The 23,226-nt window shown below is 44.7% G+C and overlaps 2 protein-coding genes across 12 annotated transcripts in view; one reads left to right on the forward strand and one right to left on the reverse strand.

Moving 5' to 3' along the window:
- Positions 1-2,954: 2,954 nt before the first annotated feature.
- Positions 2,955-15,328, reverse strand: TRAPPC2 (trafficking protein particle complex subunit 2). 2 transcript variants are annotated; one of them, XM_059158118.1, is made up of 5 exons: positions 15,254-15,328; positions 8,566-8,676; positions 5,783-5,931; positions 5,253-5,334; positions 2,955-4,031 (listed from the first exon to the last, which is right to left on the reverse strand). In XM_059158118.1, the coding sequence occupies exons 2-5, from the start codon at positions 8,656-8,658 to the stop codon at positions 3,933-3,935; spliced, it is 423 nt and encodes a 140-aa protein (XP_059014101.1). In that variant the 5' UTR covers positions 8,659-8,676; positions 15,254-15,328; the 3' UTR covers positions 2,955-3,932. The 2 variants fall into 2 exon arrangements, with proteins under 2 accessions (XP_059014101.1, XP_059014102.1); XM_059158119.1 differs by lacking the exon at positions 15,254-15,328 and adding an exon at positions 14,573-14,787 and having other exon boundaries at positions 8,566-8,677.
- Positions 5,842-23,226, forward strand: part of OFD1 (OFD1 centriole and centriolar satellite protein) — a 55,001-nt gene continuing 37,616 nt past the window's right edge. For 4 of the 10 annotated variants that reach the window (XM_059158097.1, XM_059158103.1, XM_059158104.1 and 1 more), the window contains exons 1-3: positions 5,842-5,943; positions 15,973-16,071; positions 21,026-21,226. In XM_059158097.1, the coding sequence (XP_059014080.1) occupies positions 5,896-5,943; positions 15,973-16,071; positions 21,026-21,226 (348 nt within the window). In that variant the 5' untranslated portion in view covers positions 5,842-5,895. Of the gene's footprint in view, positions 5,944-15,361; positions 15,730-15,759; positions 16,072-21,021; positions 21,227-23,226 lie in introns of those variants that run through there. The other 6 variants (XM_059158102.1, XM_059158098.1, XM_059158107.1 and 3 more) reach the window with 6 other exon arrangements.

The raw sequence follows: 23,226 nt of genomic DNA on the forward strand, positions 1-23,226 counted from the left end.
ACCCTGGGAACATGACCTGAGCTGATGGCAGATGTTTAATGACTGAGCCACCCAGGTGCCCCAGGAATAAATTTTCTGTTCATTTTTTGAATAGATGAGTCACGTTTCAAAATCATAAGACTTAAGAGGGTACCTGGGTGGCTCAGTGGGTTAAGCCTCTGCCTTCAGCTCAGGTCATGATCTCAGGGTCCTGAGATCGAGCCCTGCATCAGACTCTCTGCTCGGCAGGGAGCCTGCTTCCCCCCTCTCTGCCTGCTTGTGATTTCTGTCAAATAAAATCTTAAAAAAAAAAAATTAATAAGACTTAAGAGACAGATATCTGTACCCTTGCTACCCAGTTCCTGTCCGTGGAGGCAGCGCGTGTCTATTTCTTAGGTATCAAGCTAGATATTTAGTATGTAAGGGAAGCATATTGTATTAGTTTGCTAGGGCTGCCGTAACAAAATGCATGCTGGGTGGCTTAAACAGTGGGAATTTTTCTCACAGTTCTGGGGGCTCTATGTCCAAGATCAAGGTGTTGGTAGGTTTAGTTTGTCCTAAGGTCTCTCTCTCTCTGGCCTGCAGATGACGTTGACTCTGTGTGCAGCATTCCCCCCCCCCCCACCCCCCCATGCCACCCTGTCTCTGTGTCCAAATTTCTCCCTCTCAAAAGGACAGATTGGATTAGTGGGCTTGTTTTGACTTAATTACCTCTTTAAAGGCCCTGTCTCCAAATAGAGTCACATTCTGAGGGACTGGGGGCTAGGGCTATTATACGTATTTTGAGGGGACACAATTCAGCCCATATTTTGTGTGTGTGTGTGTGTGTGTAGGTATTTACATAATGTGTAGTTTTGATTCTTACACAGATTTAACTAATACTTTGGGGGTTTTTAAAAAATTTAGAAGCAGGGACACCTGGGTGGCTCGGTCAGTTCAGGGTCTGCCTTCGGCTCAGGTCATGATCCCGGGGTACTGGGTTAGAGTCCCACATCAGGCTCCCTGCCCAGCGGGAAGCCTGCTTCTCCCTCTCCGCCTGCTGTTACCCCTGCTTTGTGCTCTGACAACATCTTAAAAAAAAAAAAAAAAGTCCAAGTAGCTTTTCAGTAACTTTTTCTTCAGCGAAATATTCAAGAAGTTCTAGAGCTGGGAAGCAAGAAATGGCCAAGGGAACAGATCTTCATGTGTGTAAAGACAGGCTGGGGAGTGAGGACAGTGATGCCGCGGAACACGGTGACTCGGAGGGATCCCGTGAGCGAGGCTGGCTGACCGAGTGCAGGACGGAAGTGGGACCACTGAGGAGGAACAGAGCTGCCAGGAGCTGCGGCCTTCAGAGACTACAACGAACAGGGGGAAAGCTCTTCAAGCCGGGAGAGGTAGCTGCAGATCGGACTCTCTTGTTTTTAGGAAGTGAGAAGTATTTTAGGAACAAAGAAGTCTTTTGATTGGCTGGTGTTACCTAAAGAAAGATGAGAAATACTGAGAAAACAGGAGCTGGGGAAGAAAGCAGTCAGCGCCCGAGGCGGCAGGGTTGGTGGAAGGAGCTGCAGAGCCCCCCCCCCCCCCCCCCCGGGAAGCCAGCGGGAGGACCGGTCTGCGTGCGCCCCAGTGTGGCGAGGAAAGGCCCCAGTGGTCCAGTGCCCGTGCTCGTCACACAGCGTCCGACCAGCTCTGTGACAGCGTGCGCTGCTGTGCTCTACTCCCGTGAAGCCTTCGAGACCGTTCAGTGCTACGGCAAAGGCAGACGACCGAACTTGGGAGAACAGACAGTTGTACGTTTGCAGCCCGCGTGGCAAATAACGGGGCGCAGTGTGCAAGATGGAAAAGTCCAGTCCCATCGGTGGGGGAATGTCTGTCACCTTGGGAAGAATTCCCTAGTGGAAGTGAAAACGTCCTAGATGTCCCTTAAGAGAAAGCCTTGAGTTTTAGATTTCTGTGGAAACGTGTGCAAGCTTGCCCTTGCGTATCATGACGCCGTGGACACCCGTGGCTTGGGGCCAGGGAGATGGCCAAGTGGACCCGCGCACTGTCTGTGTATTGTGCAAAGCCACCACTGTGGACTGGCAACCGGAAAGGGCTGACTGAGTGGAACCTGAGAGAACACGGGTATAGTGCGGCTGGGGCAGAAGTCCGTCCCTCTGCCGACGAGGAAAACGTGGGCGCTGGCGAAGCTTCTGGGAAACGGAAGAGGACAGGATCAGAGCTGTGCGTCATCTTTGGGTCCCTCTGGGCGTGCGAACATGGCCCTGACGTGGTGCTGACACACGTGTGCTCAGCGGGCCTCATGCCCGGGGCGCTCATGATGCCATCCTGTCGCGCTCGTGTTCCTGAGCCTGTGTGAGGTCCCGTACGACCAGATCAAAGCTTTGCTGGCTTCTCTGCTTCCTTAAGTACCAGCCCCTGGTTCGTCCCCTCGCACCCGGCCCCTGGCACCGTGCTGTCCGTGTGCCCGGGGCAGCTTCCCCCGCACTGTCGCGGCCCACGTGCTCGTCCAGTGCAGCCCACGCCTGGCGTCCCATCCGCCCGCACGCGTGGCAGTGGGCTGGCTTCATGCTCCTGCACACGCACAGCTCGGTGCTAGACTGCACCGACGTACTCCCGCGGGGCCTGCGGTCCTTGTTCCCGCTTCCCTCACGAGCCCAGAGGAAGGACGCAGGGTTTGCAGGGTTTGCAGGGTTTGCAGGGCGCCCGAAACCTCCTGCTGCTCTCCGCGCAGTCTGTTCACGGAGGGCAGAGCCGGCGGGGTGCGGGAAGTACACACACTGGGGTCTCTGCAGTGAGCTCGGCTCAAACCACTCCTCGATTTCTAGCGGGGTATCTTCCCGCTCCCAAAGCTCTGGTACCTAGTTTGAGGGCATCTGAGTTCTAGAAAATGGGTTAAGGTAATAGCTTGTAGACTCTCACTAGGGGGAAAAGGACTAAAACAGTAGCGGTAGCAGCGTAAGCAACACTTTCAAAACTTGACCAAACTTCCGTAATCTTGGACAAACATCTTTATTAAAGAAATCAAATAAATAGACAGAGTAAAACATTACGGTAGCAACTTCACACAACGGTATGAGACCAGACTTAGAACTACTTGCTCAAGTTACTCAGGATGGAAAAAAATTAAGTGCTCACAATTAGCACAGAAAATATCTGGTTATAACTTGTTTTTAAATGGACATTTACTAGTTTACAGTAAGATCCCACTGGTTACAGACCACTCCCCACCCCCTTGGTGTACAGCCTAAAAAAGCTAAGAATGCAAATGTTAATGTAATATAAACTTTTCTTTGTTTACAATTCCAGAATTACAACATTTTACTATTATAACTGTCAACAAGTTCGCTTACTTTAGTTTACTGTTGGAGGGAAAGACAATGTAAGAACATAACCTGTCACTTTGGTCCCAGCCTCCCATTTTACAACATGGATTCTTGATTTATAGCAGAATCACTCTGACAGAGACAGGCCTTGGTGTTTGGCACCGCAAAAGCTGCTTGCTTCGGCCTCTTGTGGAGTGCTATGTATACTGCCTGTGTGGTTTTATAACAGTATAGATGTATAGAAACCCATGCACACGCTATCAGCTTCATTCCCTATAGCAGAAACTTTTAAATCTGTCTACCAAAATCTTGACAAGGACATTTAGTTCTGAATTGTGACATCAAGATCAAGCTGTCTGAATGAGTAAAGTCAAAAGCTCATCTTTAAGTTTTAGAATAAAGATATTTTCAAGGTTATAAAGAGTTTATAAATAACACTGTTTACAAGCAAATATTGATAATCTGTTGACAATCGTTAAGAAACTGAATGTACTCTTTTGAAATAATACAAGGAATTCATTAGGTTTAGATAAATTTAGACTACAAGTAAAACTTCCAGGCTATTTAGTCAAGTTACTTACAACGTACACATTCCTGAGAATACCCCATTGTAGTGGTATTGTTTATTTCCAGATTTTTCCACATTCAACTTAAAAGATGTTTCTTCCCAAGAAACTGAACTTTTCTGTCAAATGCGCTTGATCGAATAGGAGAATTGGGTTCATAAAATGGATTCATTGCAAACTAGGAAAGAAGAAGGTATTAGTAAGCTTGTCAAAGTACAAAGGCTGACAAATCCTAGATCTCTAGAAGGAAATTATTTTAAAGTTCTAAATTAAATCATCAAAGACATCTAAAACAAAAGTCTGAAGACCACATTTTTATGTTCTGTTGTTAAATAGTAATGCCCCCTTGAGGAGATTTTTGATTTCGTGTTTCAGTTTTGAGAAGTGCCTGTGGCAAAACTAATGGTGGTATGATCAGCGTTCCTCTGTAAGCTAAAGAACTTTCAGGATTCACCCTCCGTGTGAAATACTAATCTACTCACATTAATTATAAATGTATGGGTTTATCTATAAGGCCCTTTGGCTGCATAAAACTAAAAATCCACCATATGCTCATAGTTTAAAAAAAATGTATACATTTGCTGCTATATTAAATTACCCTTATATAGTAATTTTTAACAATCAGGTTTTGAATACACTCCTTTAACACAGGCTAAATGATCAGGTTCTTAAATAGTATAATGAGTGTATCATAATACATGCGAGAAAACTGTCAAATGGAATCACTAATTAGGCAAAGGCGTTCAATAGTTTTTATACCTTAATCTACTTGATGTTGTCTTATCTTTTTAAGAGCTAAATATTTTTATTTGCTAAATCTGACCAGGAATATTAACTGTGCTGATATGCAAAAAATCTTGTCTAAATACAGACCATTTAAAATTAATAGGAGCAGACTGTTAGCCCTGCAGTTTAACCACAGACATCCTACTACTATATTATTTTTTCTAAATATTAAGAAATGTGAGTGGCACCATTACCCTTCAAAGACTATTTGGTAAACTTCCTGACAGTTTATGACCTATAATCATTGCTGTGTAACTTACTTGTAAAGTAGATGGAGAACATTTTAGATTAAAATTATGAAGCAATTTCCTTTTTGTAGCTTGCTTCCTTCTCTTTTTAGGGTTCCCTAATAAAATCAACTGTATGTGCCAAAGGGGGAAACTGAAACCTGTTTAAGAACAACTACGATGTGTTCTGTCCTAAATATATGTTAGCCTGGTGGTGAAGTCTTGCCTGTGAGGGAGCTTCCAGGGGTCATTCTGACGGGGGGGGGGGGGGGGGGGAACTAGTCTGAGATGAAAACCACAGTACAAGGGAGTTACTGCCACAGGTCAGTTTCCTGTTGGAATCCCTTTTTACAATCAAATTAAAAGAGTTAGGGAGCATACCATACCTTTATGTATAAATCATAGACATCGGTGAAGAAATTCTTTATCCCATCTTCTTGCCTTATGTCATGGAGCATAATAAATCTCATATGTGAAAGAATTAAGGTATAATCTTAATAGAAATGAAAAATGAAAAGTTGTCAGGTGATACGATATCCTTCAAATGAGTCACATGCATTGTATTTCGTGATGGAAAAGCCAAATATGTAAACTGCGTTTGAAGTTAGGTAACTTTTATCAGAGGACACAATCTTTCTAAGTTAGAAAGTCCCTACGGAATGAAGTAAAATCAACCTAATGGTTCAGCTTGACCATAGCTTTATTTGAGACTTGGTTCTAAAAGTATCTGTTAAACAAAATTATCTGTTAAAAATATTAAACAAATGCTTCCCCACTCCAAATAACAGTAGCCCCATAAATGGCAGTTTTTACCTGACACTTGAAGTCCACAGACTCACAGTCTGGCATCTATGTCTCATGTTGTTCTAGTCTGTTACCCAACCTTTAGTTAGACATCTTTTTGTAAAAGATAAGGATATGACCTGCAGTGACAAATGCCGAAACAAACCACTCATTGAACTTGTCCACAGTTTTCAAGTACATGTTGTTGGACAGCCACATGTTCTCGTCTACGAGGTCAAGAGCAGCATGAGCTATGAACTGGTTCAGATGACGGTGATCATCCTAGAGGACAACGTGAGTAGCACCAGATTAACATTTCCAGACAGCATCGAGAACACCAACATTTCATTCTGGAAATTCTATACATAGTCTTCTTGGGGGGAGGGGGCATTTTCTGCTGCTACTTCATTTATTACTGTCATGGGACTTAGAAAAGATCTTAAGTGTTTTCACATCATATTCTTTTCTATTTGCTATCTAAGACTCAACAAATAGAAACGGCCAATTAATAAATGAAATGTTGGTGTTCAAGAAACAATATAGATTACTTTTTTAATTTTGCAAGAAGGAAGTTACAAAATTTGGTAATTATTTCAGTGTGTGAAGTACAGTAGGTTAAAAATAGAGATTCTGCTTTAAACACCCTCATATCTTTTTAGAGGAAAAAATTTATTTTTTGCAAAATACATACATATTTATGAATAATAAATTGTAAAATAATTAATAATAAATAATACGTATTTATGAAAAATAATGTAAGTGGCTCTGGCTAGCGGACAGGTGGTAGGCTGGAGAGCTAAGGAGGTGGCAAAGGAGAGCTACACAGAAGTGACATCGGCATGGGTCTCAGGGTCAGCAGGGGAAAGGGGCAGGGAAGGCCTTGGGACACGGTGACACTTGGCGAGTGGAAACGGCTGAGGAGGTGGCACTCTTACAGGTTTGGCGTTGGCCTCTTTCAGGTGAATGGAGCTTAGGTGACAGGGGGACCTGGGAGTGGCAGGAGGCCATGCTCAGCCCCAGCTGTGAGTAGTCACCGGTCTCAGCATCAGGAGACAGTCCTATCAGAGCTGAGTGTCCTTTTCGTGGGCTTAACTGGAGGTGGGACAGTCCCCCATAATGTGGAGAGGGAATTCACAACCTGGGAGTCTTACCCCTGTGGAATTATTTCAAAATAAACTTTTCATGAAGACTTCCATTAACGGGTTGAGCTGAATTCTTCTGTTCAAGTCCTAACCACCCACCACCCCACCCAGTACCTCAGAACGTGGCCTTCTTTGGAGAGAGGGTCACTGCAGCTGTCGTTAGCGTGCTAGAGTGGGATGGCCCTGATCCAGCGTCACTGGCATAGTTATGAAAGAGGGGCATGTAGGGACGGACACACAGCAAGAATGCCATGTGAAGACTGGGGTTCTGTGGCCACAAGCCAAGGAACTACCAGAAGCTAAGAGAGAGGCCTGGAACAGATCTTCCCCTGGCAGCTTCACAGGGGGCCTGGCCCTGCCTAGATGCATTGTGCTTGGACTTCTGGCCTCCAGGCCGTGAGACAATGAGCTGCTTTTACTCTAAGCTGCCCGGTTTGTGGTGCTCTGTTATGCCAGCCCTGGGAAAGGCAATGTCATATGACCTCCCTGCTGCGGAGGCTGTTCCTGGGACGGGGCTGGACGAAGGCTGCCAGTTGCGTGGAATCCCCAGCACAGCTCAGGCATGTTTACTCCACTCACATCACCATGACAAGGCTAATTTCGTCCCTAGAGAAATCGATGTGTTTTGTGTCTGGCTTACAGCAGTGTTTTCCATGGGGTCATCAATTAGAGGAAAAATGCAGAAATGCTTTAAGGCGAGTGGTAGCAGGAGAAGGAACTAAGGGCAAGTCATGCCACAGAGTGTTTCTACAGGCACAGCTTTGCCTCCCACAGGTCCACAGAAACTATGTAAGTAGCCCTGTACCACAAAGCAGCCGCTGCTACGGAGAAGCCTCAGTAGCAAGTTCTAATAAGCACCGTGCTCACAGGAATGTGGGGCCATAATGTAGCAACAGCCACCTGACAGAGAATACCTTTACCACATTTCTATCTTATTTTTGTGGCAAGATTTAAATAGTTAAAAAGCATCACACACTGGATGTGGTACAGTTAATTTCAAAAATCAATTTTTAAGGGACACGAAAGCTTATTTCGGAGTTGGGAGAAACACAGCCCAACTTTTTATGAGCAATATGGAGCAGTGCAGAAAGATGGAAGGGCCCCGGGTATCCTCATCTCAAGATTCTACATGTTTACTCTGAATGGCATGTTCTTGAACCAAGCTTGTTTTTCTGGAACCATTACTGGCAACAAGGAAGTTGGGTGGTGTCACTGGGGAGAATGGCATGCGGGCTCCACCCAGCTAGCAGCGGGGGCAGAAGGGCACTGAAAGCTGCTGGAGTCTCAGGGCCAGCGGGGCATGGAAGCAAGGGTCTCTCTTAGCCCTCCCAGGTGCAGATGGCCCTCCTCCGTATGTCCTGACGAGAAGTGTAATTCCCCTGGGCAGAATGGGCTCTCCATGCTATTTCCAGTCAGTAACAACTGTTCTTCCGGTCCCACAACAGGTGGACTATGTTCCTAGGTGCTCAGGGAGCAAGCAGCTTTTCAGAACGGGTGACACAGTGAACTACATATCAGAGCAGAGACCCAGAGCATCCTGCTAGTTAGTATGTGCCGGGTGTGTAGTGAATCAAAGGATGAGTCAACCACTCAGAGACTGTTCCCTGGCCGGATTCTTTCAACCTGTGGGACTGCGGGGCAAGCCCCATTTAATTGTGGCGGATTCCAGTTACCTCATCTGTCCGGGTCTCGCCCAGCTGTCAACTTGTGCCACACCATTACTATTACAACAACATAACGATTCTTACAGAATTTTGTAAGGTTCCATACGCACTTTGGATTCTGCTTTTCCAGCTGGCAAAAATTCCATTTCAAAAACCGGATTATCATGGTGGCCCACAATTACAAAGTAGAAGCTTCCAGACATTGTCTTCAATATATAGCTCCTAGTTAAATGAAAATAACATGTTTTCAGTACTCCATACTGAAAATGAAAAATTGTTAACGAGAAGTCTAGAATTCAATTTTTTACTTAAACCTGACATTGTAGAAGAGGACACCACAAAGCCTGTCACGTTTTCCAGTCTATCGCCATAGACAAATGGCTTTGGGACTAGACAGATTAGGTCTGTGATATGTCCTATAGAATCCAGTACCTTATTTTCACAGGGAAACTGGAAGACTTCTAATACAAAATCGTAAAAACAACATTCTCATGACCCCAAAAGAACATTCGGAGCAAGCTGGAACAAACTTGGACGGACCAGTTAGCATTACTAGCACTAACACTGGGAGAAATTGATAAAGGGTGCGGATTTTGTCTTCTTTCTACCTGAACAATGTATGCTATCAATCTAAGTCTCTGCAAATGCAAGAGCCTATGATATGCCTCCTCAAACTGCATTCGTAAGAAGGGAAGACATGGGACGCCCGGCTGGCTTGGTCGGTGGTGTGTGTGTGACTCTCGATGTTGGGGTTGTGAGTTCAAGCCGCATATTGGATATAGGGATTACTAAAAGAGAAAAAAAAAAAGAAAGGAAGATACAATTTTGTATTCTAGAAAAGATGAAAGAAACCATAATCCAAAAAGAAAGACACTTGAGGTGTTAAGAAATCTTAGAATTGGTGTTTATAGGTTTGCTAAGGGAATGAAGAGAAAGTGTTGGGGGTGGGGTTGGTTGCGGGGGGAATCAGGGATTCTGTGGCTTTTAGCACAATCAAAATCTGGATGGACAGACAGACGGGTGGAAGGATTTATGTACGTATTTATGTACTTCTAGCACACGATCTTTGGAATCAGACCAAGCTAGGTTCGGGTCTGCCTCTGCCACCGACTGGAAACATGAGCACAGGCACAGTCCTTAAACTCCCAATGCCAGTTTCCTCCCCGGTGAGACAGAGGCAACCACCAGAGATCCCTTACAGTGACCTTGAGGATTATACAGTGTAATTCATGTGAAGCACCAGGCACGGTATCTGGCTCTCTAGATCGACACAGAGGAGCACATGCATGCAGAGACGGGCTGACCCTTAAGGCCTCCACATGGGGCAGCCACCTGGCTAACGGAGAGTACACCCCCTCAGGGCGCGTACGGTGAGGTGTGTCGGAGCCCAGGGCTCATCAAGCCTCACTGGGACTCCTGCTGAATCACACTGAACGTGAGAAAACCTGAAATGTTTTCCTAATGAATACAACCTCTGTTGGTAAGGAAATCAAGGCACAACTGGCACTTTGAACTCTGGAATTGGAAGGCCCATGACTGGAAGAAGAGGCAAATAAGACGTTCTTTTGGCTTGATGAGGTAAAGGGAATTTAGAATGTCACTTGGGGCAGGTGTTGGGACACTGCATCCTGCAGGCCCAATCTGGCCTTGTCCATCCTTTTATTGTTGCTGAAGGCGGCCTTGCCCGCTGACAGAATGACGGATTGAGCAGCTGCAACGGAGACCATCTGATCCTTTACAGCCAGTGTCTTAGGGGAAAGACGCGGGGAAAGGCCCCAATAGTGAAACTGGATAACAAGTCAGGCAGGAATGATGTGAAAGCTCTGCAAAGCCAGCAGAAGTAGCAACAATTCTCGAGATTGAAAGAAATTGTCAAGAGGCAAAGGGATGAGAACTTTCAATCTGAACAAAGTCAACAATGATGTCCTTAATTGGAACAGGAGTTTGCAGCTGGAGTTTGCCAAGGGAAGGGCTCATTTCTGCCACACAAACATTTAAGCAGCGGCTGAAAACAATATACATCTAAGGAAGAAAACCCTTATCCCCATGCCTGCGTAGTGTCAGTACAGGGTGACGATAAACAGAAAGGGAACCGAGGAAACACCACATAAAGATCAGGTCATAGACTCTACAGCCGGACAGAACTTGAACTGCCAATAATTTGATTTCATAGCAGCTGAATGAGTAATGCGACTGTTCGACTCTACAGGCAGAACTGGAAGGTGAAGTGGAAGAAATGGAAATCTTGGGAGACAACAACCACATTGTCTCGGAAGGGAATGTCTACATCACTTAGTATTTGAGGTTTATTATGCCAAGGTGGTAGGCAAAGATGAGACACTTTAGAATTCTATGCTGTTTGATACACTCAATTTTCCACGGGGAGGGAAAAGTTCTGTAGCTGCACTGTCCAGTGTGGTAGCCACCGGTGGCTATTGTATCTGCAGAACTGAGTTTTTCACTTTGTTTAGTTAAAAAGCCACATGCGGTCAGTCGCTACTGTATTGGACCGTGGCCTCTGTATTGGCTCTGTAACAATGATTTGAAATGTTTCAAGTTCTGCCAAGTCTACTTTCCCTCCATCCAGGAAGCAAGTGTTACTTAGTACTTCAGCCTGTGATACAAAAGAAGCAATCGCTTTCCTCCATCCACAAAGTGTTACTTAGTACAAGTGAAGCAGCTGCCAGTGTCTGTGTGAGCTCCAACAGTGTGTGTCTGCTCCATTTCCCCATCACCTAAAGTAGGGGCCCTTCACCCCTCTCCTACGAAGACGAAGTCTCCAGGGGGGAGGAGATGGCTACATAGAACTTGGCAATGGATTAAACTGGGGAACTGAGGAAGAGGGAAGAATCAAGGATGTTTCCAAGTGCCCGACTGAGGTGACCAAGCAGAGTATTGAGATGAGTCTCTTCACCAGGAAAGGAAATAAGGAAAAAAACAGGGATGAAATGAACACGTCCATTCTGAGCATGTGGTGGTGCTAGAACCACACGCCCTGCCCTGACCACATCCTGACCCGGAAAACCTGTGAATGTTCGTTTCCCGGCCGAGGGGCATTAAAGCTGCAGGTGGAACTGAGGTGGTTCGCCAACTGACCTTGGGACAGGGAGAGCAGCCCGGACGAGCCAGATGGGCCCAGTATAATCACAACGGTCTTTAAAAGTGGAACAGAGAGGCCCAAAAGGTCAGAAGGAAGCGCCATGGCAGAGGGGGTAAGGGGTGTCGCGGAGATGCAACGTTGCCAGCGTTGAAGAGGGAAGAAAGGGCCGGCAGGCGAACGGCCTCCGGAAGTTGGGGAGCACAAAGATAACCGATTCTTCCCGACAACCTCCGGAAGGGAACACAGCCCAGTGAGACCCGCGGTGGACGTCTGTGCCACACACATGTAAGGTAACATATTTGTGCTGTTTCAGCCACTCAACTTTGTTATAGCAGTAGACAGCACACACGTCAGAGCCGAGGACGCTGCAGGAATGAGGGGAAAGGACATATTTGAAGTGCTCACAGAAAGCAGGTGCATTCTGTAGGGAGACTGAGGGAAAAAAGGAGTTCACTTACCCCAGGACAAGAGTTTCAAAGCACTGTAGAAGGTCGGAGGGACGGGAAGGAAGTGGGGACAGTGGTGCGTCAGGGGGAAGCCACCTGGGGAAACCTGAGGGTCCTCTAAGTGGTTTTCTGGCCGAGCAGGCCTTCCTAATGCTTACCACAGAGCCCAGTACAGAGTAAGCGCGCCACACCTGGGGAATGGAACCGCGAGGAGGGGGGCAGTGGCTGGGGCAGTGTCAGGTGAAGCCGGAACACAGGAATGAGAGGCATGCTGGGATTACCTGGCCTCAACAGAGAAAAGAACCTTCTGAAGGTTCACGGTCTCAGAGGCCTGAATGGGGAGGTCTGTGATCAAATGATTAACAGCACCTTTGTGAGAAGTTGAAGTTTCCACACTTGTGAGGAAACTCCCATAACCACTGATGGGAGTTGTCGACTCCAGGACTCTCACCTGGGATGAAAACGGTAGCCGTCCCTGATGGCTAGGTGATCTGAGCTGTTTGAGAGGGAGCGACAACTAAAATCAATGTGGTGATCTAGAAGCTCCGGACTACCTTGAACTGGAAGAGGGCGTGTACATGATGTAAGAAACAGGGCACTAAGAAGAATAAATGAAACAAGATGGGATTGGGAGGGAGACAAACCATAAGTGACTCTTAATCTCACAAAACAAACTGAGGGTTGCCGGGGGGAGGGGGTTGGGGAGAAGGGGGTGGGATTATGGACATTGGGGAGGGTATGTGATTTGGTGAGTGCTGTGAAGTGTGTAAACCTGGTGATTCACAGACCTGTACCCCTGGGGATAAAAATATATGTTTATAAAAAATAAAAAAATTATAAAAAAAAAAAAAAAAAAAAAAGAAACAGGGCACTAACTAGTAATGAACGCAAAAAAAAAATCACGTATCTGTGAGGCGGGCATGAGAGGGGCTGTGAAGCACAAAATGAATGGAAATGTGTGAAATAAGTTAAAAACAAAAGCCTTCTTAGACTACAATCAGGAAGAAGGGGAGAAAGGTCACCTGGTGCAAAGGATGCAGATCTGCTGAACTTCAGTTTTCTCAGCGCATGATTTTCCTTTTTTTTTTTTTCTTTTATTTGACAGAGAGAGGGAGAGATCACAAGTAGCCATAGAGGCAGGTGGAGGGTATGGAGGGGGAGCAGGCTCCCGGCTGAGCAGAGAGCCTGATGGGGGGCTCGATCCCAAGACCCTGAGGTCATGACCTGAGCCAAAGGCAGAGGCTTAACCCACTGAGCCACCCAGGCGCTCCCTCAAAGAGCATGATTTTCTAATAGCAAGTGTGACAAAAAGGCGGGCTTGGAACCTTAAGACAGGTATCTTTAAAAACAAACAACAAAAACCTCAATAAATACAGATCTTCAAGTCTTAGCAAATCTTATATTTTTGACTAACAAAAGTGGCTGTATACTCATCAGGGACATGGGAAATCTCAGGAACAAAATCGTCAAACCACCTCAGATAGGTTAGTTTTACTTATGTTTGTTTTCAGAAACAAGGGCTTCTCTTCTGTAACTGAGTACTTTTGGAATAGATTAAAACACCAAGAGAAACACGTATGAAATACCTGTCTCCGGTCAGAACACAGGCTAGGAGCTTTTAATTTACATTAACTTCATTAATGTGAATCCAGACAAAAATCAAGTGGTTAGTCAAAGTACTGGTTATATGACAACAAGCCCTGCCAAACTTAGACTTTCTGTTTTATACAGCAATCATCCCCCGCCTTCTTTGTTTTGCTGCTTTATACAACTGTTTGACAGAAAGCTGAATGGCTAGACTTTGTTTTAGAAGAGAAATCCAGGGGATGGCAAATCATTGTATGAAGTAACCTGGTATCTACCTGAGAACCAACTGGAGATTTGTGGCTCCGAGAAGTCCGTGGTACTGTCAGAGCTACAAGGGGATGGGGGTGCAGGCTGTACTCGTTTTATTTGTTGAGTGAGGGACCACTCCTACCAGACTTGAATGTCCGTGCCCAAAGAACTTCAAAGTTGTACAAGTCGGTTGACAGGGAACCATCGTGTGACATTAACCTAGTTCAGCTCAACATTTTGAATGCTTAAGTGAGGGACAATTTATCACATTGAAGGATAACACGCTTGGGCAGTTAATATACTGGAAGGCAACACCAAAGGTTCAACAATCCCTGCAGGTTAAGAGAATTTAAGTGAATGCAAAAAAATAAATAAATAAAGGTTAAAAACCGGGGGGAAAAAATCCCAAACTGTACAATAGGAGAGAAACCTAGGTTAAGAGCAGTTCATCTACAAGGACCCAAAAGTTTACATTTAATGCAAGCTCCGTAAGGGGCAGTAGTCTAATACAGGAACCCAAAAAGCTAATGCCAATTTGAGGCTGTACTAAGATCATGTCCTTTTGACACCTCCAGGGAACATACGCACCTCTGGGAATCTCGTTTTAAAAGGGTCAATAACTCTGAACTGTGTGTTGGAAGGAATGCTCTGGAAAGGAGCTACTGAAGGAACAGAGAATGTTTAAATGGGAAGGCCTTTCTGGGGGGTTGGGAGTGAGATACAGCAGTATCTTACCTTCAAATATAATGTATGTGGTCCAGAGGAAAAGGGATATGATAGGGGATGGCAAATGGGTTATCGCTGGTGAGCCAGTTCTAATTAGCCCGGAGTGACGGCCGGGACCTGGTGCTGATAACGACTGGGACAAGGAAGATCTGTAGCAGGAAAGATGGCTGTGGTCGAAGGGCAGTACGTAGGTGTGTACCAAGTCTTTAAAGTCTGGGTGACAGATCTATCCCAAACTGCCCAGAGGACACGCTTACGGCTGCGTCTTTGAGGAAACTTGTTCGAGACAATGTTACCAAGCACTTTGTTACACGCTATCAGGCTGCCTGTGCGAGGACTAATCCCCGCCCCTCAGCGGACAGGGCCCACAAATTTTCCAGCTCCAAGTGACAACAGTACGGCCGTTAAAAAACCCTGCATTAGCTGACTGTCCCAGTGAAAGGCAAAATGAAGCAAAGGCCCCGAGCTGATCGACACTTGCGGGCTAAAACGCGATGTGCGTCGGCCCAGTGGCCTGGGATGTGACCGAACGGGGGACTGGCCAGGTCCGATCCGGTTGTCCCCGGGCCGACTGGAGACGGGGCCAAAATCCGCGTCACGCGGGACCCGGAACGTCCCCTGGACCTCCCGCCCCCTACTCACCCCATCTCCTACCTGCGGGGAGATGCCGCCAACGGAAACAGTCACTTCCCTCAGCCGACCCGCGCTTGGCAGCCTCTGTCAGAACTCCCCGAGAATCCTCGCGAGAGTCCGCGGTTGCGATCTCGCGAGAGGTGGGAGGAGCTTCCGGCCAGAGGGCCGCGTAACCCAGCGCTTGCGCCATAGTAGTGCCGACAAGGGCGGTTCCGTTTGGCGGGCCTCGGGGGAGGGCGGGCTCAACGCGGAGCCAAGCGAATTCCGGTTGGTACCCGGTTTTCTCTTGTTGCCTCACTACCGGTCCTCGCCCTCCAGCCGCGTGGGAAAGTCGCGTGTGGACCACGACCCCGCCTACCCGTCAGAACCAGTGAGAACGGAAGTGCGAGTCGGTTGGAGTTCCTAGTCCAGAGCGAGAGCCAAAGTGTTCAACTGCCCTGTTCTTCCCGACTGGCCGCGGGCAGAGACCGAGCCCTGAACGCGGGGACTCCTCCTGAACCTGCAGCTCGGGCGGGGTGTTAACTCGGGCCCAGGCAGGACGGGCGGGGCGGGAGGCGGGGGAGGCGGGGGCAGGGGTAGCTGGCAGCTAGCGGCTCGGGTACACACACTGGCTGCTCCCCAGGGACCGGTGGAAACGTAACCTGTTGTTTGTTTCCGCTGTAGCTTCTTTTCCCCTGCTCAGCCTCTTAGGGTTTCTCGGGAGGCCACTGGTCTGTTTTCAAAAACTCATGGTCCATCTGCCCGCCGGGTAACCCGTAACCATTTTTTTCTTCCAGTTCACTATGCACCCCGAATCTGACGTGTTGAGTCAAGATGAACTGCGAAAAAAGCTTTACCAGACGTTTAAGGATAGGGGTATACTGGACGCGCTCAAGGTATCCGTTTTAGCCAGATCTTTTACACAACTTTTACAAGTTAACCTGTAACACGCAGTCCAGATTTAAATACATTCAAGTCTTGGCTTTTAAAAGAGTAAGCCATAGTTTGTATTGTTAAGTTACATTTTTATGTTCCTCTGTAACTCTTTGTAACGGAATACGGAAGTCTTAAAAATGGTTTAGTTTGAGTGGTCTTAAAAGAGCATATTTAAATCATGGGTTTACTGGACTGATATTAAGGTGATAGTGGGTGGCTTTGTAAACTGAACACATTCTAGTAAAGTTGGACTTGGTTTATAAATCTGATTTGCAAGTCTTGAATTAATAAGTGGTTTTGTAATCGTACTTGCTTTTGAATGAAGGAAATAGACACCATATGAAAAACAGTAGGTGAACGATTTACCGGAGAATAATTTGGGGGAATGCTCTTGCTTAAAATATATTGAAATGTATAAATATTTGGGCAGCAGATACTAGTACACATGAACAGCAAAGAGTAGGATTAGCTCAAATGTTTTTATTACTGTATACATTTCAAAACTATTATTTTGTATTTGAAATGTCAAATTAAGGGGGCACCTGGGTGGCTCAGTCAGTTGAGCCACCAGCTCTTAGTTTTCAGCTCTGGTCATGATCAGGGTTGTGGGCTCAGCCCATAACCAGCTTACTGGGGCCTACTTAAGATTCTGTCTTTCTCCCTCCCTCTGCCCCTGCTCCTCTCCTTATCTTTAAAAGAAAGTGTTGAAGAAAAAGCTTTTTAAAAAAGTTTTCTCTATCCTATTGTTTTGGTAACTTAAATCTTGAGATTAATCTGAAAAAATATAGAAAAACACGGAGAAACAGCATTGCTAATACAGCTACTAATTGGCATAAGTGTCTTTTTTTTTTTTTTTTTTTTTTTAAAGATTTTATTTGACAGAGAGAGTAGGCAGAGAGGCAGGCAGAGAGAGAGGAGGAAGCAGGCTACCCGCTGAGCAGAGAGCCCAACTCAGGGCTTGATCCCAGGACCCTGGGACCGTGATCTGAGCAGAAGGGAGAGGCTTTAACCCACTGAGCCACCCAGGTGCCCTCCCTCCGCCCTTTTTTTAAAGTAGTCTCCATTCCCCAATACAGACCTCGAACCCACAACCTGGAGACCAAGAGTCCCATGCTCCATTGAGTGAGCCAGCCAGACACCTCTCCTTTTTTTTTTTTTTTTTTTTTTTTAAAGATTTTATTTATTTATTTGACAGACAGAGATCACAAGTAGGCAGAGAGGCAGGCAGAGAGAGAGAGAGGGAAGCAGGCTCACTGCTGAGCAGAGAGCCCGACGCGGGACTCGATCCCAGGACCCTGAGATCATGACATGAGCCGAAGGCAGCAGCTTAACCCACTGAGCCACCCAGGCGCCCCAACACCTCTCCTTTTTAATCTGATATATGGTGAACATTTTCCTGTGTCCTTCAGAGTTCCTTGAAATCCTCATTTTCAGTGGCATCAGGCTTGTCTTTTAATGTATGGGTGATTTATGTAGCAGTTCCTTGTTGAAGATTTACATTATACCCAGGCCGGCACATTCCTTCATTGAATCTCTCACTTTTTGCCTTATCTAGGTTAAGTGACATTACTGAACCAAAAGCCCGATTTTTGTTTGTTTGTTTTAAGATTTTATTTATTTGACAGAGCAAGAGAACACAAGCAGGGGGAGCAGTAGAGGGAGAGGGAGAAGAAGGACCCTGGGATGATGGCCTGAGCTCAAGACAGATGCTCAACCATCTGAGCCATCCATCCAGGTGCCCCTGAGCTTTTTTTTCTTAAGATTTTATTAGAGAGAGTGGGCGGGTGCCAGAGCAGGGGAAGGGGCAAAGGGAGTGGGAGAAGCAGATTCCCCGCTAAGCTCAGAGCCCTATTGGGTTCTATCCCAGGGACCTGAGATCATGACCCAAGCTAAAGTCAGATGCCTAACTGACTGAGCCACCCAAGGGCAGAGCTTTAAGGCTCTCAGTATACGGGTCTTGTTCTAGAAAGATTGTTAATAATATATACTCCACCAGCAGTTTAATAATGCTTATCTCTCCAGCGATATTATCATGACAATTTTTTAAACATTGGAAAATCTTTAATATTCCATTGATTACAAATCTTTTTTTTTTTTTTTTTTTTTTTTGCTGATTATTCTCAGTTCTCTAAAAGAACAAATACTCTTTATTTTTAAAAAAAGTTTTATTTATTTTTTTCAGTTAACTCTGTAACCCACTTGGAATTAATTGTAGTGTGTAGTGCATTAATATGCTTTCTAATGTGGAATGATCCTTGGATTCCTGGCCATGGCATATTTTTTTTTACTGTGCTTCTGAATTAGATTTGAGAGTGTTTTATTTGTAGTCACAAATAATACTGATGTATCCTTATCCTTTTTAAGCTGTCCCTGTTTGGGTTTGGTATCAGGATTATGTTACCTTTGTTCACTTTACTAATGTGTATCTTCTAGAGAAATACTGTTTGCTTTGTGTAGCTGGCTGTTCAGTTCTGTTATCCCAGCTTTACCAGTGGCAAGACAGATTTTTTTACTTACTAAGTCTGAGCTAATTTGTGTTTTCTCAGTTCAGTGACGATGGCCTGAGTGAGTTTTAATTTTTAAAATTCATTGAGGAAGTGCCTGGGTGCCTCAGGGGGTAAGCCTCTGCCTTCAGGTCATGATCTCAGGGTCCTAGGGTCGAATCCCACATTGGGCTCTCTGCTCAGCAGGGAGCCTGCTTCCCCCACTCTCTGCCTGCCTCTCTGCCTACTTGGGATCTCTCTCTCTATGTCAAATAAGTAAATAAAATATTAGGGGCGCCTGGGTGGCTCAGAGGGTTAAAGCCTCTGCCTTCGGCTCAGGTCATGATCTCAGGGTCCTGGGATGAAGCCCCGCATAGGGCTCTATGCTCAACAGGGAGCCTGCTTCCGCCCCTACTCTGTCTGCCTCTCTGCCTTCTTGTGAACTCTCCCTCTCTCTCTGTCAAATAAATAAAATCTTTAAAAAAAAAAAAAATTCATTGAAATTTTTAATGGCCTAATTAACATTCTGTTTGGGTGTTTGCAAAGAATTTCTGGTGAAGTACAAAGTCTGGTATCTATTAAATGGAATTTATCAAGTCTTTCTCCTTATTTTGAGTCTACTCTTAATTTTGGAGATAGTTGTGCCGAGGCTACACCAGTTTCTTCTCTTCCAGTCTCCCCCAACCCCACAGTTATTGTACTTACTTCTATTTTAGGAACATTATTCTGAATTGATTTCCCTCTTTATATTGGCTGCTGGAGAGTCCCAGCCAGTTGTGGGATTCCTTCTAGCAAGTGATGGATGGCTTGCTTTTTGTGTTTGTTGAGGTGGGGATTCACCTGCAGGGTCCTTTGGCACCCCCCCTTACTTTCCTTTCTGCTTCTGTCACTCTTCTAAATCTTATCCTATTTCAGTATTTATTTGCAAGACATCCTAAGTCATTTTTATTAAGCTGAATCTAAATGTATTCTTTAGTTGTTACAAATTTAATTAAAGCACCTCTAAATTTTACTGGTGGAGAATGCTATAATTTCTCTCATTTTATTTCAGTTACTGAAGTGTACTAGATGAGGCAGGGTAAGCGTATTCTGTTAAGTGTAATTGTCTTTTTTTTTTTTTTTTTAACTAGGAGACCTTAAAGATTTTTATTTATTTATTTGACAGAGATCACAGGTAGGCAGAGAGGCAGGCAGAGAGAGAGAGAGAGAGAGGAGGAAGCAGGCTCCCCGTTGAGCAGAGCCCGATGTGGGGCTCGATCCCAGGACCCTGAGATCATGACCTGAGCTAAACGCAGAGGCTTAACCCACTGAGCCACCCAGGCACCCCAACTAGGAGACTTTAGACCTATACTAGAGCCTATTCTATACTGGTAATTATGTACTGTTCTACTCTTGAGCTAAAGGATAGAAAAACGTATAATAAGAACTCCATTTGTTTTTTGGCTTGTATTCTATTAACATGAATTCATTAGATATCATTTACTGCTGAACCCCATGAGTCTAGACAGTGTATTCTTTTTTTTTTTTTTTAAAGATTTTATTTATTTATTTGACAGATCACAAGTAGGCAGAGAGGCAGGCAGAGAGAGAGAGGAGGAAGCAGGCTCTCTGCTGAGCAGAGAGCCCGATGCGGGACTCGATCCCAGGACTCTGAGATCATGACCTGAGCCAAAGGCAGCGGCTTAACCCACTGAGCCACCCAGGCGCCCTAGACAGTGTATTCTTAAGCTCAGCCCAAATGTATGTTTTCAGATGATATGCAAAATAGACTAGAACAAATACCCAGTAGTCTTAGTAATTTTGGGAATTTTGTTAAAACCCAGATGAATAATGTTAGTGTTACAACCTTGAGAAAATGACCCACTTTATACTATAATTTACTCATTTATAAAATGTAAGAAAATTATTATACTTCAGTGTCTTGAGATGTAAATACTGTATGCAGAAGTATATCTTAATATGTTTTGGGGTTTACCGATTTCTCTCTTGCATATGTGATTTCCTTTTTGGGAACCCAGTTTTGTTTTGATCAATATGCCCAATATTTTCATATCCTTTAGTAGCCTACAGAGAGGTGAGAAGGTGCAGAATTGTCTCCTGCACTTGATACCCTGGTGAAAAGCTGCTGAAATGGGCTCCTGGGGAAGTGAAGTTAGAGTATGCACGCATTCTGGCGAACCACAAGTTAACTTGGAAATTGGTGAAAATGAGTTTTTTCCAGAACTCAGTGGGCTACTTGAGTCACAGTGTTATCTACGGAATGGTTCCTAGCTTTTGGTCATGGGTTCAGAACCATTCTGGAAATAAAGATGCTAATTCATGTACAGATCTATGTATCTCCAGTGAAATAATCCCACTGAAATTTTTCCTCTTTTTTCATGTTTTTGTTCTGTTTTTTTTTTTGTTGTTTCGTTTTGTTTTTTTGAGCTAGACACAGCTCCGCAACCAGCTAATTCACCAATTGATGCACCCTGTGTTGAGTGGAGAACTGCAGCCCCGGTCCATTTCAGTGGAAGGGAGTTCCCTCTTAGTGGACGCTTCTAACTGTCTAGTAGCAGATCACTTACAAAGATGTGGCTACGAGTATTCACGCTCTGTTTTCTTTCCAGAAAGTGGTTTGGCCAAAGAAAAGGTAAAGTTTTCCTTTTCTGTTTTTGAATTTTTTATTAACAGGTTTTTTCCTGAGCTAACAGGAAGTGCCGCGCCCTAGCGGCATATTCCCTAGCGAACGAGGTCCATTTCTCAGTCATCTTTGAATTCACATCATACATTCGATCACGTAACAAAGTGGAAGTACTAAAGTTGATTGTTACCAATTCCTTGGAATCTCGATTGGTCTTTGGTAAAATTGTGATGTGTAGAATGACTGTTTTGGAGCTGGAATTGACCTCCCATTTGGTGAGTCTACTAATACTCTCAGTCATTGATGTTGAATCTGTTGTAAGATTGTTACTGGACTAGTCACAGTGCAGGCGTTACCTGTATTACAGAGGAGGAGCCAGCCTCCAGAGAGGCGAGGTACTTTGCTCAAGGTCACATGATTTGTAAATATCAATGCAGGGCCATAAATCTAGATCTCTAAAACGTGTTATTCTTACTATGTCAAAGTCTCTTCAGATATTTCTGTTTCTTAGAATTAAACAAGGGAAATGAGGGATACAATAGTTTTTTAAAAATCTATGGAATTCTTGGGGCGCCTGGGTGGTTCAGTGGGTTAAGCTTATGCCTTCAGCTCAGGTCATGATCTCAGGGTCCTGGGATTGAGCCCCGCATCAGTCTTTCTGCTCAGCAGGGAGCCTGCTTCCCCCTCTCTCTGCCTGCCTCTCTGCCCACTCGTGATCTCTGTCTGTCAAATAAATAAAATCTTTTTAAAAAATAAATAAAAATAATCCTCTGGAATTCTCAAACACTATAACACCTATTTTTATCAATTTTCTAGTTGCTTAATGTTTAACAGTGATGGTCGAGAAATCTAGTCACACTTGATTATTTTATTTTATTTTTTAAAAGATTTATTTATTTGACAGAGATCACAAGTAGGCAGAGAGGCAGGCAGAGAGAGAGGAAGGGAAACAGGCTCCCCGCTGAGCAGAGAGCCCGATGCAGGGATCTATCCCAGGACCCTGGGATCATGAACCGAGCCGATGGCAGAGGCTTTAATCGAGTGAACCAGCCAGGCACCCCAACACTTGATTATTTTAAAGGCTGATACAGCTGACTGCCTATTTCTTTTAGTAGACTTAATTTTTTAAAGCAGTTGAAATTCAGAGCAAAGTTGAGAAGAAAGGAAGATATCCTATATGCTCCCTACTCCCTACTCCCACACATGCACAGCCTCCCCTACTAGCAACAATTCTTATATATTTCTTATAGTATATTTTTTATACTATTAGTATAGTATACTAGTATATAGTATACTAGTATGCAAGTATAGTATAGTATACTATTAGTATAGTATATTTCTTATACTATTGATAATATATTGAAGTCACAAGGATAAAATATTTTTCTTGATCACACAATTAACCTCCAACTATTACACACTAAAGACAATAGGTCTAATATGTCTAAATGGTTAATGCCTTACAGATTACAGATTACAAACACTCTAACAGGTGATGAGCCAGTGAATACATGTGTGAATTCAAATGCAGTTAAGTTTTTAAAGTATTACTGCTTCAAAATATAAATAAACTTTCACTGTCATTACCAGAATGAATAACTAAAGCATACCTAAAATAATCTTAAACATTTTGGGCAGCTATTTGTTTTTCTTTAAAGATTTTATTTATTTACTTGAGAGTGAGAGAGCAAGCAGGGGGAGGGGCAGAGGAAGAAGCAGACTCCCCGCTGAGCAGGGAGCCCGATGCTGGGGCCCGATCCTGCGACTCCAGGATCGTGACCTGAGCTGAAAGCAGATACCAACTGAGGCACCCAGGAACCCGTTGGGTGGCTGTTCTTCATATATATTTCTACTACAATATTCATCATTTACTAGGTTTACCCTGAGAACATGGATAGGTTTTCAAGTGGTTTTCCTTTATAGAAAATATTCTGCACAGCGTTTTTTTTTTTTTTTTTTTAAAGATTTTCTTTATTTATTTGACAGACAGAGATCACAAGTAGGCAGAG

This window comes from Mustela lutreola, chromosome X (genome assembly GCF_030435805.1).
Source record: "Mustela lutreola isolate mMusLut2 chromosome X, mMusLut2.pri, whole genome shotgun sequence".
Taxonomy (NCBI): domain Eukaryota; kingdom Metazoa; phylum Chordata; class Mammalia; order Carnivora; family Mustelidae; genus Mustela; species Mustela lutreola.